The 21,657-nt window shown below is 37.4% G+C and overlaps 1 protein-coding gene across 3 annotated transcripts in view; it reads right to left on the bottom strand.

The window, feature by feature from the left end:
* Positions 1-21,657, bottom strand: part of ARL15 (ARF like GTPase 15) — a 229,070-nt gene that overhangs the window by 142,706 nt on the left and 64,707 nt on the right. For all 3 annotated transcript variants that reach the window (XR_012657876.1, XM_075078283.1, XM_075078284.1), the window contains 2 exons: positions 4,526-4,670; positions 2,172-2,231 (listed from right to left, as the gene is read on the bottom strand). Coding sequence is in view for 2 of the 3 variants with exons in the window: in XM_075078283.1 (XP_074934384.1) it covers positions 2,172-2,231; positions 4,526-4,670 (205 nt within the window). In the remaining variant the exon portion in view is untranslated. The remainder of the gene's footprint in view (positions 1-2,171; positions 2,232-4,525; positions 4,671-21,657) is intronic.

Genomic DNA, 21,657 nt, shown 5'->3' with positions numbered 1-21,657 from the left:
ATATTTCCAGTTATCCTTGTAACAGTACATTCTGAAAGAATGTAGTCTAGGGCACGGCACATCTTCACAGTAATCTAGATTAAACACATTATTTTATTGACTAAATTTCTGGAAAGAAAATGTAAATATTTTTTAATCTCTCAGGGAGCAGGAAGGGATTACTGGTATTTCAAAATAGAAACTTAGAGAATGGGCAGTTCAACTTGATCACTAAGTAAAGCAAGACCTCCTTTCCAAGTAATTCAAGCAGGCCTATGTTTGATTTGAAAGCTATATATATTCTTACTTATTCAGGATCAAATTCCTGTTTTTAAACATAATGTTTAACATTTATGAAATTGGATAAAAACCTTGTTTTCTGGTAGAAAGGCAGCCTGGCTTAGGAAACAAACACAATTTTGAAAAAATCAGAAATATGATTTTTTTTTTTAAGTATTTTAATATCAGGTACTTCCAAGAAAGATTTCTGCAAAAAGAGCACAGCAAACTTTGCTCCATGTCCCTAATCTTAAGGCTGATGAAGAGGTAATGAGACCAGGAAGAGAAAAGAGAAGAGAGACTGTTTTCCACACACTTTGCCTGAAAATGTAAAATCCCTACAGAAATGAAGAAACAAAACCTGGCTTCATTAGCAGCTCCAGAAGGCAACCAGCACAGTAAATCTAGCACTGCCTTCAACCTTGAAGAAGGATACTGCTGCAACCAAACAAAAAAGATACTATGCAGTCGTCATCTGTTTCACGTTACTGCTTAGCTGCTGAATACAAGAACATTAAACAGTATGACTTCTGCTGTAAGTTTTTAAAATATCAGCTGTTAATATGTTGCTGTACAAAGACATATGAAGCTTTCAGTTACATAGACCTAAAAGACAGTTTTAAGAGAGTATCAAAAATTAAAACTGTACAGAAATTCACTCTTTGAATAACCTGCAAAAACAGACAGCAATTGTTAAAAACAGACGCCTTTCTACCTTCCTCCAAGTTTCTAAGACAAGCATCTGGAGAAGACCTCCATACTACAGTAAAGAGAACTTAGGTAACAGTACCATAACAAGTGAAGGCAAAAACCAGGAATAAGAACAAAAACATAAGCTTCTCTTCAACACCAGAAGCAGAAATTCCCAAATAAAATTTTGCAGTTATTAAATATGCAAGATTATTTTCTTCATTTTCATAGAGCAGCAAGAGAAAAACCATGCATACTCCAGAAAGCTCAGGCTTTAGCTTCATGAAATAGGGACACATCTCTCAACTAGAAGATTAAATGGTGACCACCACCTTTTAGAAGAAAAATTAACGTTTGGAAGGTTGCCTTAGGTCCCTTACCTAGGCAATGAAAAGCTATCAGAATTAGCATTTTTCTCCAATATCTCATAGAAAAAACAGATTATATCATTTCTAAGTACAGACATGTAAATACCCATAGTTAAAGGGAAGAGAAATAAAAAGGTGGAGCAAAAAAGTTCTGACAATCTGCCTTTGGGAAGAGATAAATGGGTGAAAAAAACCTAAATCAGATATTCTGGATTACTTCCAGACTACTTCAGGATATCCTGTCATGAGACATCGAAGCGCTCCACTGAGATAAAGTTTCTCATAAAACACATACCTGCACTAAATAAAAGTTGTATGACCAGAAAAGGCTAAGGAAGAGACTTCAACAAGGATCTGCTATAAGATACTCAGATTCAATCCTTGAAGAAAAATTGCATTTACCTATACAAATTATGTATTTCATAGAGATTAGGCAGCAGAGTGTGTAAACTGGGCTGCAAATTATTCACCCTATTTTTTTTTTTTTTTAAAAATATTGAAAAAGTGACCTAAGTGCACATCATGCAGACAACACACTCAAGCAGAACCAACATTATCCCTGTGGAGTGGTCCCTTTATCAAAGAAAACTTCTGCAACTTTTACAGGATACATGCTCAAACAAGAATATGTATGTTTAAGTCAACGGACCATTGATAATGAAGAGGAAATGCTATCCTTTTAATATATGCTTATCTCAAGGCCTTCTTGAAACAGTTTCAAATAAGACAACCATGATGAAACTTTAAATTCCAGCCACATTGATTTATCATTTTTAAATCTAAAAGAGCTAACAGTTTGGTATAATGAGATATAGACACTGCATGTTTTTGTAAGCAAATGAATAAATGCTATACCTCCAAGTTCTTTTACGTTCAAGATGGCGTTCTGGAATGGCACTGCTTTTATACTAAAACCTAAGAACAGAAATAAAGAGTATTAGTAAGTTATTTGTTAAAGAGGCCATTTGAAATCAATTGCATACATTCAGAAAACACTACTTTTTTCGTGAAGAACGAGGATTTTGCATGTGAACTTCTATTTCAATATGATGTTTAAAAATATCAGTTATAAGGGGTGAGGCAGGAATAAATCAGCATGAGCAATGAATTTTGCTATGATACTATTAAATAGCTGTCATACATAAAATTCAGCACAAAACTCCCACCCAGACTATCTACCATTTGGTAAGGAGTTAGTATGGAATACACCTTTATAAAACCATCTTTGAATACATTTGGAACTAGAGTTTAGATTTCAGACTACCAGTAATATGAAGTGATCCTTCTGCAATTTTTAGGAGAGGTGGAAGACAACTTGCAAATCACTGTTTTCTTACATTTGAACTCCACATGTTTTGGTTACACCTAGAGTACTAATTCTGTCTATAAATGTTATTAACAGAAAGACCCTATTACAGACCCAAGTGGTATGTACTAAAGTGGTTACAAGAACATTAGATGCACCTATGAATCTTCTGTTAGTCTGTTATGCACTTAAAACTAAAAAACTTTTTAGAAGTGTGTTTTCCCTTAATTGAAAATTCAGACAGTCAAGAGAAAGAAAATGTGAAAGGCTCCCAGCAATCCATCAATATACTATATATTAAATTCTCCATGCTTAGTCCATACATATATGACAGTGTATATAATACTTCATACAGGAAAAAGTATGTCTGCTCTTTCAGCATAAAATGCCCAGGAAGACATTAAATTTATTTCCATCTAGCACAGGTAGTTTCAGCATGACTACATACTGTGAACTGAGTAAAGAAGTTTTGAAAAAATGTGTTTCATACTCCAAGTTTATTAGCTATCCTTTAACAGAGACAAGGTATTTTTTCTCCCAGTTCAGACCAGTAAGATATTCCAGTACTCCAATCACGGTCAGTGCTAGAGGCAGTAGAGGAAAGTGCAAGAAAATGTGAAGGGAATAATTATGAAATATTTTTGTGGTGGTTGTTAACACAAATCTTAAACTCTTCCTAGAAAGGTGGAAAAACTGCAATGGAGCTGTGTGGCACTGATGAGAAAAGAAAAAATACAGGTTACAGTCTGAAAACTGAGTGGAAAAGTTGTCGTGTTTATTCTTGGATCCTCAACAATATTTTCTGATATAGCACAGATATGTTACATATGGTTAGATTTATTTTAAGCTGAACAGCCTAGATATGCACCATTTTGGTTTGCATACTGCCTAGTTTTCTCCAGAGTGTTTTCATTCCTGAAGTTGCCTGACTAAATAATAGTATTTTGTTGCAACTATCTAGTAAGACGTAAGAAATCTAATTTTTAAAGTAATCATATTTTCCTTTGATAGAGCTATACTGCTGTTTACATTGCTGTTATTATTTCTTTCAGGGTCTAAAATGTTAAAGTATAATTTGCCCTAATTCCAGGTGAACTCTAAAGATAAAGCTCAGAAGAGGGGAAAAAAAGAAAATTTTTAAAAAGCCTGAATTACTCTACAATTTCCTTTTAACTTTTTAAGTTAGGCATTGACACCTTCTCCACACAATGATCAGATCTCTTTAACATTCCCAGTAACACCCATGTGAAGGCAATTGGTTAACTATTCATCGCAGAAAAAAAACCCCAGTATTTTCTTGTACCTGTTTTACTTTGTTTACTTACAGCTGTACTAAATAACCTAAGGTAACTGTAATTTAAACAAAGATACAGAAAACCAGTTAGGGTTGCTAAGGCGCAATCATAAAATTCAAGCCCATGAACCACAGCTACAATATAAAGCCATGTAACTATGAACACAAGTTGTTCACACAATATTCACTATCTGTTCCCTCAGCAAATCAACCTGAGTAAATCACTGCAGCCACAAAACCAGATTTCTTCCATGTCTATGACCTAATCTGTCCACTTTCTGAACTTTGCAGCCAGGTGTTACTTTTTCTCACTCCACATTTTTGTTTCTGTTTTATCTGGTGCTGTTTTGGTTTTTGGTTTTGTTTTTTTAAATCAAAATACTCTTTTCAGTATTAGGCACTCAGGTTCATCTATATCAGTATGCATATTCAAACTTTTTGGACTTAAGATACCTTTTAGCTGTGGTTGTTGTGTCTGGTTTTATGTATCTTCTCAATGTAGGTATTTTCAAAAGGAAGGTAACTAAGCTGAAGTCCTCTACCACCTTTGCTATATGTTTCAAGAGTTACCTTGTTAAAGCACTCCTCGGAATTAAGGCAGCATCCTACCTGTGGTAGACACTATGTTCTCCGGGCTTTCACTGCAAAGCTGTGACAGAAGACTTGTCTTGCCAGAACCAGTGAGGCCTATGCAAACCAAGTCATATTCAGGTCGTGGTGGTGGTGGTCCCTTGCAGCAAAGTGCTCTGAAACACTGTCAAAGGAAGGAAGAACAAAACAAAAACAAAAGGAAGAAGTTACTTTTTTCTGCAAATGTTTATTCAACAAGGCTCTAAAGATCAAGTTTAGAAATTCAAAGGCATTGGACAGAAGCAAAATATTATTCCAATTTACTATTTTGACAACATCAACAATTAATAGACTGAGACCACCTCAGCTAAAATCTAGAACAGCTTTATAAGAAAAATAAATAAATCTGTTAACTGTTTAACTAAACCTCATAAAGCTGGATTGAGGAAAGTGACACCCATTTCCTGAATGGCATGAAGAAAGCGCATACGGTGAGATAGGCACATACCCTACTCAACTCTGTGGTTGGGTATGCATGAGTTTGCTTCCTGTGCTAATTGTATGCAATACCTAGTGTGAACATTGGAGCTGCTCCTGAGTCATGTGTTCTACCTTACAATATCAGCTGTTAAAGAGTACAGCTTGTAAAGAAATAATTTTTACTGGACATAGCTCAGCCATAAATATACAGATCTCCCACTTGCCTTGGAGAAGTATAAAATAATCACAATATAGAGAACAACAATCACTTACACAAAGCCTACTTTAGAGTTCTGCCCACGTCTCAAACTGTATTGCCAAAGTAGGCCAAGCTCATCATAAGGTCCTTTAAGCCCTTAGTAAAGTCCATTGGACGTGTCTTTATACGTAATATGGAATATTTTTATCTAAAAATCTATAAATGTACCATTCTGGGAAAGCTAGGAAGTTTATATATAAGGTATGGTGTATTATTACCCACTAATGTCCAAGACAGACTTTGACCACCCCAATATGTACAAATACCTTTTTTCCCAATATCTGCTACCTCGATATCAGAGGAATACATCTACTATAACAAGGAAGTGAAGACACGTGTGTGCAGTCACTCCTCTCTCACACATTTCAGTCTCTACATAGCCCCAGCTCTTTTTTTTTCCTATCTTAACCACAAGCCAATCACCACACTGGGTAAAGAAATCCAGTCTTCACAACCTTAACCTGGTTTGTCTACATGACTACCCAGGATCTCTCATTGAGGACTACTGGAGGAGCAGAGAAACTGAACGGATGTCAATAAGGCACTGCTGCAAATAGTGGGGTCTGGCTCTGTGAGCAAGTCGTCCAAAGAGAACGTGACTAAAAAGACAGCGCACTGAATGAAGAACTTTTATCAGAATCTTTCCGTATAGATGGTAAGTTGTTATACATGCTGCCAAAACAGTCTTCATAGGTTTAAAGAAGTAAAATATAAGTTCGGGGAAATTTACAAGATTCCTTCAACACCTTTCAAGAATATGAAATGAAATATTTTAGGAGTAAAAACTTTTACAGTAGTAGTTAAGCTGAACAAAGGCAAACAAATTTAAAAATAAAAGCTCTGCCTCCATTAAAATTTGACTCAAAAATTATTTTTTTCAAGAAGGTTTGCCGTTATGTACGTGTCCATAGCGGAACAGAGCAAACTTGCCTTCCAGCTTTATTCACTGACGTCAGTTTATACTTATCTCACAGATTCTACAAAGCCACAGCAAATATTCTACTCTGCTACTTAAGTGAGAAAGGGCAATTGAGTTCATTGCACAACATAAGCTCCTTCAAACAGAATTTCCACTTAATGGATATCAGGCTGAAAGCCACATAAAATTCTTCGAAGCTTCCCACAGCTCCTTAGGCTGTGCATCAGGCCCTTTGCAGCCAACCTTTAGAAAGGATTCAATTTGTCCATGTCAGCAGAGCATTCTGCGACAACTTCTTGACGTCACATTGAAAAACATAAAGGAATAGATGAGCTGATGAAAGTCTGCGCTTCTCTCTCTCCAGACCCTGCCCCAGTTCTTATGCAACCAGACACGACTCTTGCAACCCTGACAAATGTTTAATAACCTGCATTTCTGTCAAAGATAATTATTGCTCTTTGTAGAACACATATGGAGCCTCAGTGGGTGACAGAGAAGCTGTACAGGCTGGTTTTGTGAAGGTCAGAGTCTCTTTAGTGCAGACTCCTTAAGCCTAACTTAGTCTGGACAATCTTTATGTGCTATTGATTAACATATGATCAAAAATCCAGGTCAAATGGCATGTACAAAGCAGCATACATAGACCTGCCACCCACTCACTCATCCTTCCCAAGTAAGCACAGCCAGGAATGAAAGTTCCTGAGATACAGTAGACAGGGAAATGGCTCCCTCCAAGCCACTCTTATATTATGATTCTCCTGTCTTTGCTGTGTTCATGACTTTGTCCTTCTGCAAGGGCAAATTCCTTCAGTAGATATTTTTGTTTGGTTGGAATGAAAACAGACTAAGAATTCTAGCTTCAAAAAGCTGCTGAAATATAGGCTGCTGTGTATAGCACTTACCACTGGCTGACATGAGAAATTCTACTGCACATTTTAGGGGATACATGTAACAACATATTTAATTTTTATAAACTTGCTTTGCAATCGTCCTTACTCAAGCTCAATGAAATTCTCTTCCATTGGAAACATCACTATACAAACAGTCCGATCACTGCCTTCCTGTGCTCTCAGCAGCTTAAAGTTACTTGGCCCCTAACAAAGTCAGGACTATTTAAGCATCCATTTTAGAGACTAAACCTCTTTTGTCACAACTTTGGCAGCTGCATCTAGTAGCTCCACAAGACCTGTGGAGAGTAAAAAATTAAGAGCTCATTGACCATGCAAAATATATTACATCCTATATTCTGCTTTTGATTATGGACAGGAAATGCATCCTGAATTATTAAGTATGGACTAGAGCTACATCATTATTTAAGATGTCATCACATATTACAGTACAGTCTGAAATGCACAGAAGTGCAAGAAATGCGTATTAGTAACTAAAGAAGGCATTCCTGAAATCCAAAACACAAATGTGTCAAAAACATTGAGAGAGTTGTTCAATTCACAACTAGCGCTCAATCCTTTCCAAAACCAGTGTACCATCCCCTCCATTTGGACAACCCAAAGGGCATAAGAGAAAATTGAATTAACAGCCTGACTGGTCTTGAAACACTTGTCAGATATAGACATGGAAGTCTCTTTCACTGATTCCCAAACCTGATTTGCTCGATAAGTCAATGTCCAATAAAAGGCTGCCTCTTAGGTATTACAAAAACAAACTCTGAACCCAAACGAGGTCACTCAGAGGGAGTGTTGGAGAGGACAGAAAGAAAACATTTGACTACCACAAATACAGGGTCAAGCAGAGCTAGCTGGCATAGTCATGGAAATCATGCCTGGGGTATGGTCATGCATTTCAGCTCTACTACTAGCAACAAAAAAGGAAAAACTATTTTTTGATCCCTTTCATCCTATCAGGGTAAGACCTTACTTACTTTAAAGGGAGAAAGATGCCAAACGAAGTGCCAGTTTTCATGATCTTTGAGAACATTACACTCAAAACTCTTTATAGCCCAGTGGATGGGGAGAAGAAGCAGGCAAAGGAGAGTCAGGAGTTGATTTTTTTAAAAAATGAGCAAGCAGATTTTGAAGTACTGAAAATAAAACAATACAGTATCTTGAAACACCACCTGCATTTAGCCAGTTTTGGGAAAAAGTATGTATTTGTCCAGGAAAGGGAGTAATTAGGTGCTACAGTCTGCAGAAAACTAATATTCAGCACCACTGTTACTTTCATTTTACTTGTATGTGTGCATGCGTGCTGCATGTGCACATATATTCATTCATAAGAGCTAAAGGAAGAAGTTAGCCAGTCCTGCTCCTGCTTAAGGATTTCTATCCCAAACAGATTATTCCAGTTTTAGGTTGACTAGTATTTGAGCTGATGATCCTAGACAGTGCCCCTTTAAAGCCCTATGGAGATTTTTACATGCAAAAGGATTAAATATTTTATCTATAGCAGGGGTGGCTGAACACTTCTGATATATGTGCCACTAAGAGATCACAGATTGAAGCTCTGGGCAGCAAATGTCTCAGAACTACTATTGTCTCGCACACACTGCGCTGCCTCCAGCCACGGAGTCTGTCTTTGTACTTTACTCTTTGTACTTCTCATTTCACTCTCCTTTTAGGGGTGAAATACTCCATAATTTCTGCTTTGTTCTGGACCCATCTCCTGTCTGTTTCTTTTGTTACCACTATTTAATAGGGACAAACAGAAGCAACAGATTTTATGCTTAGTTAATTAAACACACGCACTCTCATGCAAAAATACCCTAAGTTAGTGCAACATTAATGCTAACAAACCAAGCATTCAGAGTTCTTGAAATCCAGAATTAAGGCTGAAAGCTCAACTGTAACACTGCTCTGCTCTCCCTCTTACTTATATTTATGGATATGGTGTCCCTTTACATTTTATTTTTTATTAAGGTATCTTTGAACAGACAGACATCCAGTATGCAGCACACACTTCTATCCAGAGGACTAGTTAACCATCTCAAGCTGTTGATGAAAACTCAGTGACATTATTTTAAAAAGTCATATTTACACACAGCAGGCTCCATAGCTCTGATGTTGTATGAGATCACACAAGCACAAAGAAATCTCAAACCTTGAAGAGATAATGTGAAAGATGGGGAAAAAAACCCCAAGGTAGAGAGTTGTAATACTAAGGTTAGGAAACAACTGGGGACAGCAGTGAAATAACTGCATACAAATAATGAAACACTCAAGGCACCTGAATGAAATTACACACAGCTGGGGGAGGGGGGGAGAGGGTATATAAATAAACTAAATTTCAACTGTATGAATACCTTACTGTTAAATTAGTACAATAGAATATATGCATTTGACCATGTGATCTAAAGCTGCAGACTCTTCAGTTTCCATACTGCTGCACAGGTACTTTACCACTACAAAAAGGGTGGAAGCGGGGGCAAAATACCAATTTCAAGACAGCAACCAGTGACACTGATTTCATTTTTGTCAAAACATCAGATTTATAAGGTTTGTCTTATCCATATAATATTACAACAGTAATGAGGAAAAAACCTAACAGATTGCTGTTCATTTTGTGGCTATCAACAGAGATGAATGAATACTCACATAGTCACTGACATCCTGAAGTGATGTTCAGCCCAGATGAAATCACTAAAATCATGACCGTCACCTTCTTTGACAGCCCACAACCTCATTAAACAGTGGCCGCTATACTAAAGCTCCTCCATCCCAATACAGACTAACAATACAAGCTCCGATAGAGATGCCCCAGCTCAAAGCCTGCCAGCGTACCACACCACTCCTCCAACCAGGACAAAATAATCCTCCTGTTTAACCTGGCTATCTTCATGGGCTGACCCCAAAAGCACTCTTCCTCTAAATGCACCTACACATCTTCATTTTTATATCAGTCTGTGCTGCAGGAAGACTGGCAAGTATATGACATTAAAGACAGCATAATTTAAAATAGGACAGGGGAAAACAAATTCTCAATTAAGTGAGGCAGTTTTATAGAGCAGGGTCCTGCTTATGTCTGACCTTATAGAAATGTTACAGAGCACTAAAACAGCAACATATTGTTTTGAGCAGGAATCTCAAATTCTCCCTTCAGACCACTGAGAAAAGAAACACATTTGGATTCATTGGTTGAAATTATTCACCAATCCCTGTAAAAAACTTCTCGGTATTTCAGAGGAGCTGAGCTTCTGGAGGCTCAAAAGGAGCAATCACACCTCAAATTATTTTCAACATGCCTATGTAGTCACCAGCTGAACAAGACATAAGACACAGGCTCAAGTACAAAACCAGACAAAATGACACAGCCCTATTAGTTCTTTGACATATTTGACAACTCCACTACCAGCAGAGAAGGCTCGGAGGAAATAAGGTCAAGAAGAAAGAACTGGGTGACTTCTGAGAAGCCAGATATGACACTGCTGTTCAGAGGATATGACTTCAAAAGACTTCATGGTCATGCTGCATTCTTCCTTTGAGTGCCGATAATACAATCACAGTGGGTTGAATCCTGTCCAAAATCCAGAACAACTTTTGGATTTCTCATGAAAATAAAATCTTCACTATCTCAAGGATAAAATAAAGATTTCAACTCAGTTTTTGGTAGTAAAGCTGCTGGCTGCCACATTGCACAAGGATGAAGGACAGTATCTTTGTTTCTATAGCAATTGGGTAAAAGGCAGGATATCAGAGGGACTGTTCCAGGGTGAAGGCTTCACCCACAAGTTCAGGGCTTTTGGAACCATGAAAATTCAATAAATGCAGTCAAAACCATAACTTCCCTGGAAGAAGCTGTAAGGCAACAGAAGTCCTTTCCCCACTACCAGCCAAAACAAATTGCAAAACCTCATGTCCAAAATGGAAAAGGAGCCTCTCTGACCTTCATCTATTGCACACTTTCTATAAATGAAAGAACAACAAAATGAAATTATGACTCTCCACTCACACTGTGCTTGAAGGAAGCATGAAAAAAAACAGTATCAAGCTCTGGAGGTACTCAAATACTCAGGGCAGTAGTATGATTTAAAAGCCTACATGAAAGAATATAGCACACGGCTATGATAAACTAATGCTGAGTCTGCAAAACAGTGAAACATATGCACAGGTGCTACTCCGAACAGGAGAAGCCAATCACTCACTTCACTGCAGTGTCAAATCAAGCTCCACGGGAGTTGTCGGACACTTCCAGGTTTCATCAAGTGTAGAATTATTGCTGAAGTTATTTTCTCTCTGACAGTTTGCTTTCCATTTGTTTTGCTGCACAAGTGTAACTCATCAGTCCATTCACGTTTAACAGCAAGAGAAAAAGGCAACAAAAAAGATGAACGAAAGCCTTTGCAGTTTGTTTCACAACCTAAGGAAACACAGACCTACTAAAAAAGACTGAAGGATCCTTGAAAATACCAGCAAAAAAGGCAGTAGCAGCACCACTAAAATGTGCGGAAGTTAAGGATGTGGCACCTCTTGTCACTTCTAATTTCTAATAAGGGTGAGAGAATTTTTTTTTTAATGCCACTCTCCATCCCCCACCCAAAAAAAACCAAATCAAACAACCCAATAAAAAAAAGCTTAGAGCTTTCAGGCTTGCTAATAAAAGTCATCCCTTTGCAGTTTCTGAGCCAAATCATAAAAAGCTTTTCCACCTTGTAACACACATGAATCGTGGGTTACAGAACACTTTTCTTTCATTCAGCATCGCATGAATAATTGCTTCCATTCTGTAAGCTCACATGGAATCATGGAACCAGAAAGAAGCACACGGACCACCTGGTCTTCTCTGATTTTTGTAACTAAAGCTGACTACATGTCACCTAAATGCAACATCACACTTTGTTTCTTTCTTCTCCCAAAAATTATTTGGTACACAAGACCCTGGACATCTATATTTGATGGACATCTATATACGTGGCACAAAGAGTATTACTTCTGTAATAATATAAAAAAGATTTATGGAAACAGTATAGTGATATATCAAAATCTCATGCCCAAATGGGTCAAAGAACCTCAGAGAAAATGCTACGCAAATTCAAAGTACACTAGGAGAGTAGAACCCATCACCAAGTGTGAAGTGAGATTTCTGCAAATCACAACAGGATTCCTGTAGCAAAAAAGGGTCTCAAAAATTCCAGTTAAAGTAAGTTAAAAGACAATCAAATAGTTGGAAAAAGCACAAGGAACAGCCAAGTACCACAAACACAAGAAGTGTGTCCTCATGCACTGAGAGCCAGAAGATCTCAAGGGGGATTCAGGCGATACCAGTTAATACATTCTTGAAAAAAGTAGAAAGATATGAATTCTTCCACCCACCGTATCAGTACCAATACAGAAACAGAAAAATTACAGAGAAGTTTTTCTACTCTGCTTCAGCCCACACTTTCAGAGTTGCTGGGCGTCATAATGATAACTAAAAGAAAACAGTTCCCAGGCTGCATTCATGTTTCTCAGTATCAAAAAGCAAGAGAACCTAAAGAAACTCTAAGTGTATTTTGAGGGAAAAAGAAGAAATATGTAATGTTTACTTAAGGCAATGTTTCCTCTGAGATTAAGCCCTAGGATATGTCTTGTTCTTTCTTATGAAAGATTTCAAAACTATCGTTTACCATCAAATCTGAGAGAAAAGAGGAGAAATCTCTAAGGACAGCAGACCAGACTATTTTCTATAAAGCCTGGTCTTACTGAACATGTCCATAGCTGAGGCAGAATACTAAGTACAAAGAGATTGTGGGTATCAGTCAAAGTAGGAAAATCTATACAAAAAACAAAACAGGAGAGAAGGACCCACTGACAAAGAAAAAAAGAATCTAAGAGTTGTAGAATTATTTTGTGAAATACCATAGAACAAATTTAAACAAAATTATGACAGTGTGACAGTACTTAAAAAGGAGAGTACAGATTCAATTGTCACTTTTAAACCTACCTGCTACGGGGTCCCAACTAATAATTCTCCCTGATGATACAGTATATGAAGCACACCATAGCAAATTTAGGCATTACCTAACCAAGAAGTTAGGAAATCAATGAATATTTGGTTGCTCTAAAATTATCAGGAGGTAAGGGAACGAAGAAACCAGTAGAGGCTGATGTAAAAAAAAGTTACGGAAAGAGAAACAGTTTATGCAGTTAACATTTAAATATAAGGGCGAAAAGCACTACTAGCGCACACAGTCTAACAAGAAGTAATGGGCGGATTTAGATGGAAGAAGGAGAGGGACAGAAGAACAAGGACAGCTGGGTTTTGCAGGCAGTGCAAGTCTGGCCAAAGAATTCTTCTGCTTGGAACACTGAAGACTGAACTGCTTTCCAACACTAGAAAACGGAGTAAGAGTTACACCAGTGTTGGCAGAGACACAAATGGGAGATCTAATGGGTGTTCTCTATTACCAGTTCAAGGTATTATCAATCTCCAGCGTTGAATTTGAAGCATTATATAATTGCAGCTATGGGCATCTCTTATTCATTAGGCTCCTGATGAATGATATTGCTCTTATGTGCCCTTTTCATTTCACTTTCCCAGTATGCTATATTTACAAAAATAAGAACCTCTAAGAGGATATCTATTTTGACCAAGAGACCTAGGGAATATGAAATATTTAGTAACATATACAGGAACCTCTCTTCCCCCCTTATATAGTATAGAAGTCTTATTTGGCTAGCACTGCACATTATTACTGTGGGAGGAAACACAAGATTGACCCACAGAAAAACATTAATCCAAAATACATGGTTAGAGGAAGGCATATGAACCTCAAGTATCATTAAAAATTCTTCAAATTTTAATCAACGAGAGCCTCTTCAAATGTAAAACAGTTTTTGCCTCAAACTCAAAGTGAGTTTGGTTTGAGACACTTCAGCCATTGAAAACATCTCATGTTCCAACACAGGCATTTTGCATTTCTCCACTCTCCAGCTGTAAGTTTGGCTTTTTTTTAATGGCTATATATCTACATCTACCACCGAGCTTCTCAGCTGTCACCAGTCTGTTTGCTGATGAAGACTGTATTGGCTATTTTCTTCATCTCGCTTTGTAAAACCAGAACTGTCAAATATGTCACTGCTGAGCACACGTGGATCAAGGACTTTAAATCATGGATCAAGGACAGCCTTTAAACTGTCTCGAAGAGAAACCCAAAAGGTGCTCTGCTTCTGGTGCTTAAATGTTTGGGGAACACAACTCAATTTGAGGTGGGGATTCTCAGCTGACAGGAAGTGAACGGATTATACAGAGCAATGGGTCAACTACAGATATACATAAGCTGTTTTCATATGCCTGCACTGCTAAAAAAAGTAAGCAAACAAAAACAAGCAAAATAAAACACAAAACCCCACACAACAGCCACGCTACTCTGTTCAACCAAGAATTTTCTTTAATAAATATTGGCCAATACTTATTCAACTACTTAAGGGGGGGGGGGGAAGAAAAGGTAAAGAATAATTTCTAGATAAATTCTGGATACACTTAGAGGTTAAAACTGCCTCTGAAAAGTAAGAATTAATTTTAAATTTGGGGGGGCGGGGGGGGAATAGGAGCTGGCAAGAACCACCTTTATTTTTTGTGAAAACAGAGATTAATGTGGCCTTGCTCATAAAACAGCCTGCCATAAAGCTATGCTTACTTATGGGTATGTCAGTGTGCCCTCTCTCCAGTGCAGATAGCCCAAACCAACCAGCTCCTCCTGGTGAAATTACAACCACTTTTTATCAGTTAAGGGCATGAAATACTTCAAACTATGGAAAAGTATCACTATGCCATATCTTTTTTTTTTTTTTTTTTTTTTTGCCGGGGGGGGGGGCGGTGGAAATCCCCTTTTATTCTCAGAGGTGCTGAAAACCTCTTGAGGAGATTCAAATTTTTCTCCCTCAGGTGAGTGCAGCATCCAGGCATCCCTAGCAAATGCAAGCTTTTAAAGGGAATAAAAGCCCTCAGCCTGAAACCTTCCTGTGCCATCCCCTTCCCAATGCTACTGCTTTCACTCACAGTGTGCTGGGTACCTGGTTTTTCAAATAATTATTACACAATAGTTCCATAAAAATTCTCTTAAGTTAAAAAAGCAACAGGTTGTTACTTAAGAATATACCTTATGTTGATGAAATACGATCATAAATCCAAGCAGAAATAAACTCAACACGCTATTCAGATAACTGAGCACCGTTCTGGGGTGCTCAGTCCCTCACCTGATTTTATGCACAGCTGTGAGAGATTTAATACTTGTTCTAAGGAGACTGCAAACACCGCAGTAAGAACTGACTCACTGCATCTCACTGGAACAAAAATTTTACTGTTTATTCTAGATCAGCATAAATCTTGCCAAGCTGAGAAAATCCTCCTTTTGCTGGCTAGAGAGAAAATTTCATTGAGGACCAGGGAGAACTGCTGTAATGATAAGAGTCTATCAGAGAAACATAAGCAGTCTGGAGCTGGTGGCATATGTCAGAACAAAATTAATAAAAACAGTCTCAAGAAATGGAAGAGAGCTGTGTTTTACAGACGAAGTCATGTCATTAGTTATAAAAGCAAAACACTGGCTTTAACTCAACCTCTTTGTTTAAAGTATTTTTAATTTTTTACATTCACTTCCCTAAGAAGTAAACAAACTGGAAGCTAGGATTTTGTAATACAAAGGTATGATAAAGAAATGCCCTTTACAGTGAAATTTCAGTAACTGCCAATTACCTACATATCATTACATCAGTATTTCTGAAGCACAAGGAATGTATGTAGTATAGGAAGAGACACACACAGTTCTTCTCACGCCACAGAGATTTTTGACTGAAGAGAAAACATTCACAGCTCACACCTATTTCTCCAAAGCAATTTATAACCATGAAAAGATATGATAAGTTACAGGATATATCATACCCTATTATACAAGGATGAAGGAGTGCAGCACAGTTGGGTTATGGTTTTAGGTAATGAAATTACAAAGTGTAGGATTTAAGAAGAAACTAACTGCACTAAAACATGTCAAAGACCACAGTAACTGAAAAAGCACAGGAAGTATTTTACTTTCCTAAATAATAATATAGCTTTCTTTATTTGAAGAAATGTGTAGATGATCACATTTCCTTACCCTTCAAGAAATTCTTACACTCATATTATCAGGTTTATTGCTATAAAAGCATACAATCACAAATTATGCCTTAAAGAAATCAATGCTTAATCAGGAAGAAATGGCAATCCATAAAAGCAGAGGAAGAGAGACATTTGAAGGAAAAAAGTATTTCAGAACAAATGTCCTATCACAAACATTCATGACATTAAGAGACACTAAACCTTGGTTTCCTAGTAGGCTGCACAAGATCCTTACCTTATACCTAGGTGGAATCATCATGCACATAGATGAACCTTCATTTGGTAGATTTGCAGAACAGAGCCATGAACAAGGTGCTGGAGTACTACTATCAATCAAAACACTACCTCTGCATAGCAGTTGGCAGCAAAAACTACCCCAAACCCCACAGCCCAACAGAGTAAGAGCTGGTAGTGGGGCATCAGCTCTACATATAACCTCCTTGGACTTGCACAGGTGAGCAGAATATAGAGGGGACTTACTGGACAGATACTGAACCAAAGGGCTTAAAAAAGAGAATATCGTCCAAGACTTTAGTCACTTCCACCTCTGCAGGTAAAGAGCAGAAAGATTAGAATTTGAAGTAGTTACTGCAAAAGAATGTTTTCTACTCATTTTCATACAAGCAGTTTAGGAAGCCTACATAAATGAGGAAAACAGCTGTTAGCAGTTCTCTGGCAAGAGACAAAATTTCTAGTGCCCCACATGAAGTAAGAGCCCCTGTGTCTCCTGCAACAGAAGAGCTGAAGCACCTACAAACTCTGTCAGGTCACTATCCTCAACAGATGATGCCAAGTAAAACAAACTAAAAGATATGGAGCAACATATAAAAAAGCATAAGCCCGACCATTCCTCAAGCCTTAGCCAGTTAGGCAGAATACTGAAGCAGAAATTCTCCTACCACTATTAACTACACTGCTCAAATCTGAAAACTTGTTAACAGCTACTGTTTTCCCACTGAATATTCCAAGTTCCTTACGATGGGGAACTCAAAAAAACCTCATATCTTTTAAGCAATTAAGTGCACTCTCTAAACCCAAAGATATTTTGATGGAAAAGAATACCCAGGCAGACAGTTCAATATGAAGCAAAATACAAGAAATTCTAGTGAACATATTCTGTCTCAAGTTCACAAATGTAAATGCATTTTCCTAAAAAACACTGGGAGGCCTTTTATCATTATGAGGCTAAGTGTGGTCTCCAAGACTAATGGGCCACTGCCTAAATTTTTAAACTGAATCTCACAGTGAGTTGGGTTCTTTTTTAACTTTATTCTTAGAAACAAGCCAGCATATTTTATTAAACCTATTTTTAAATGTAGCTAACCTCACAAAGTTGAGGATAATGTCAGCCTGAACAGTAAAATTCAGCCAAAGAGCTGAAAAAAAAGGCCTAAGAATACTATCAGGATGGGGAACAACTATGTTGTTTTTAATGTATTCCTTCTAGTGAAATATCACTGAAGTCCAATGGGATCCAAATCAAAGTGCAATGTGTGCAATGCAGCAAAGACTAAGTTCCATACACTAAAGAGAAGTAACAATTATATGGCTTTTTTTTATTATTTTGCTAAGACATGGAATTTGGTTTTGGGACTGATTCAACCTATACATAGTTCAAAAGAAAGGAGTCCTTCAGCATAGAAATGTGGTCTAAAAAATTACTAGATGCAAATTTCAGTGCTAGTTTTCTTCTTAAAGGCAACAAAAAAATATGAGAACATGATGTGATGTCCATCCAGTACACGGAAACTAGAGTAATTTAAAGTAGTTTATTGTAAGAGGACACAACTGAGCTTAGCAGTCTCACATTTGACTCTGGTCCAGAAACAGGAATCAAAATGAACTATTAAGCTGTAGTCTAAATGTTTGAAGATTTTTCAGCTGGGGACATTATGCAGCCTTAAATGGTAAAAACAGTTAAGTCCTACCCCAATAAAAATCCTAGGAAAAATAATCTTCTACAAATAAGATGAAGATAGGGTTCCAACAGATGATAAATTGATTGGGAAATGTTCACATTCGAAAAATCAAATTGACAGCAATAAGCACAGTGTTGAATAGTATGAAACCAGGTAAATATTTTTGCACTAAGTGTACATATGAAGTCCATTGTAAAAACATTAAGACCTGCTTGGACTTCCAGGCACACTGAAGTATTTTAATGACAAATGTATCATGATTCTTCTTCCCGCTGTCTACCACTTTTCTCTTCTGCTAAGCCTTACATTCCGGCCTAATAGCAACATATTTTCTACTCCAATCAACCATACTATTCAGTGGTATTTCCTAGAAAAATCTTTCTTTTGTGTCAGATAAACACAGAAGAAAATCCTTCAGGGACAGCTTGATATACCACAGATTCCAGTTGAAATAATACTGAAGCAAGAAATTAAGAATTTCTTTAGTGAATCTAACAGCATAGAAAATGGGGTAAAAGTACAGACATTTTAGCAAAATTTAACTGTATCAAGCATGTGATTTGGAATTCATAATTTTACAGCTATGTGGATTCAGAAGGACGAGAAAAGTCACACTGTGTGAAAGATCGACTGCAGCAAAAACAAACTGAAAGGTCTACATAAGCAGCATTATGGTATTGCACTATCACACAATCATGAATGTTTCATTTGGAAAAGAAAAGCAGCTCATGTGGAATTTTAGAACTTTCTGGTTAAAAATAATTTGGTGGTACCTGACTAGACAAAACAGTGACCAAAAAAAGTTACCTTGCAAGTGCTGCACAGAATCTCCTTAGACCGTAAACAAAAACATATTCTTCCCTTGTGGAATTGCTGAACTTCTATCATCAAATAAACACTTCATTAAATGAAACTGCACATAACAAAGAAGTGAGTGAATTTACAGTGTGAGTCTTATCAGTATTCTCATAAAATTCTGTGCTGCCCACATTTTCAGGAATTAGACCTGCAAGTTTCCCCATTTTTACACATGTTCGAAGAATTTAACATGATTAGACTGTCATAAGTGACTTAAGATTTTTGTCAGGCCATCTGCTGTAATAGCTTTGAATTTCCCTTAAGTGCTTATTGTGGATGACTTATTTTAACAAGAATTAACACTACCTTGTGGCTCAGACAAAATCTAAACTCTTAACTCCTTTGCATCACTAACATGCCAAGTGAAGGCCAATGTTATATATGTGGTATTTGCTTAAGGCAAATTAAGATACATGACATATTACATATATTAGACATACTTTTGGTCTTAACTTGAAACTATTAATCTTTCTGAAAAGAAGTAAGACTGTCTCCATATGCTTGGTCAGCAGAGTGATTTGTATCTCTGGACAGCAGAGTAAGAACCCCAGAAAATTTTAGAATGAATACTTTGTCAGTCACAATAAGGTTAAAAAACAAGCAAGATTGCTAACACCATTCTGCAAATTCCAACTCTATTTGAAAAGTCATACCAGTCCTATTCTGTATCCTGAATTTCTGTAATATTCATTAGTTTCAGTGTAAGAAACATCATGAGTGGAAGACTGATTGGCTGATAATGTTTTCTGTGTTGATTGCACTCTAGATATACTTTGTTACTGTAGTATATAGAAGTATTTAATCAATCCTCAGAGAAACAATCTCAGCAGCTAGAGCTATTTCAGTGGCTTATTAGTGACTTATTAAAAACAGACTTCATCACCAATATCTTAAGATAGTGAAAACAAAAACTAGATTGCATAGATTGGTTTTTAAAGGATTTGATGTCATTGTTTTTGCCATAATAAATTGATACTGAAAACAAACATTGGCAAAGAAAGCATACATCCTATACTTTCTTGATGCCTCCATTGCTCATGCATAGGAAAAAATATTGCTTTAAGTTACACTGCAGAATCCTCCCCTTCCAATGCAGACAAGAGGTGAGAGAATTTCAAAAACGAATGAGCAAAATCTTTTATTTCCTGTTCTGTCACAGAAAGCAATCTCAGTTTACACTTTTCAAACAATGTTTTCCCCTCAAAAAATACTGACATAATGATCCTGCAGTTTTCAACCACTTTACACTGTTTACCACGTAGCAGAAATGTCAGCCACACCCTTTGGCATTTTATACCCACTGGCTTGGGTATTTTCCACGTCGTGAGTGAAAGGGCACGCAACTTTTCTCATTCTCGACACACATAACTTAGGACTTGCGGCAGGATGCAAAGTTTCCCTTAGGAAGCTGACCATCTAAAAGTTTCAGAGACGTTCAACATCATGACGGTCAAGACTCCTATAGTATTTTAGTGGCTTTTCACACATCTAATGATTATACTTTAAGACTATACTCTTTACCAGCTAAGTCAATATTCAAATAATTTCTTATTACAGAATTTGTAACTCGTAAGTCTTTAGGGAGAGATTTTAGGACACAGCAGCAAGTTGCAGCTGTTTTTTTTCTGTAGTTTCACACAGCCTAAAAACACAGGAAATTGTGCTTAATTCACTTCAGTCAATGCTTCCATCCAAACACCCAAAGAAAATTGTTTCAATACTGAAAAGCTGCTATTCCCCAGTTGTGTTTATCCTATAGTCACATCATGCCACATTAAGGTGCATGGCATGGTGAAGGCCAAGCTTTCTTTTTCGATATCAACACACGGTACACGTACATGAGGCCCATGGAAGACAACGTATGAAGAAGAGAACCTTACCTATTGTGTAGCCTCATTCCTTCAGCAGGGTTTGCTTGTTTGTTGTTTGGGGGAAATATCTTTTTTCTTTGGCAATTGCCAATTTTAGACACTGGTAGGCTACAGCTTCCAAATCAGACTGCTAAAATGACTGCCGCACCCTTAAAAGTGGAGGAGGGGTTTGGCTTGTATTTTAATTGGGAACTATTTGTAGTACTCCTGGATACCTACATAGTAACAGTAGCTAAAAACTCTTGCCATCTTTGGCTGTCCAGGAGACTGCACCCATTCTCCAGGAATGTGGATTCAAGCATAGTTATCCATGTATTCATCACCCCTAGGCTGAGTATCACCAAGTGCTACACCCCAGGGATGAGGCGTTTCAACTGAATCAACAGGCAGCCTGCCCTGCAAAGCAGCGCGTGGTGATTGCTCACCCGCGCCCGGCTGCCTGCTGGTCTGTTACCAGATTCTTTCCAAGATCTGGTGCTTGATTTCATGCTAATGATTGGGAGTGGATCCATTTCCCCATGAATTTCTGTGACGATGGCAGTCAACAGGTTATTGGTATGGGCCAAATCAGGGGAGGGAGGCTCATTTCCACAGCAGCTGACTTCAGCAGCAAAATACTTGTGGTGGTGTCTGAACCACAAAACAATTAATAGTTCAGCAAAATTTCCTTTGCAATAGCATTGTGATTATAGGAAAGGTTTCAATGTCTACGAAGAGAAAAATGGAAAGCACCATCTCAGAGCACTATACTGAGTTTCATTAGGCACTTGTATTGCATTACTGTGTACTTTGATCATGTATGCCTGCAACATTTTTGTCTGAACAAAAAATGCTATTTA

The sequence above is a fragment of the Phalacrocorax aristotelis genome, chromosome Z (assembly GCF_949628215.1).
Source record: "Phalacrocorax aristotelis chromosome Z, bGulAri2.1, whole genome shotgun sequence".
NCBI classification, from domain to species: domain Eukaryota; kingdom Metazoa; phylum Chordata; class Aves; order Suliformes; family Phalacrocoracidae; genus Phalacrocorax; species Phalacrocorax aristotelis.
Note: the sequence above shows the minus strand (reverse complement) of the source record. Positions and strands in the feature narration are given on the sequence as shown.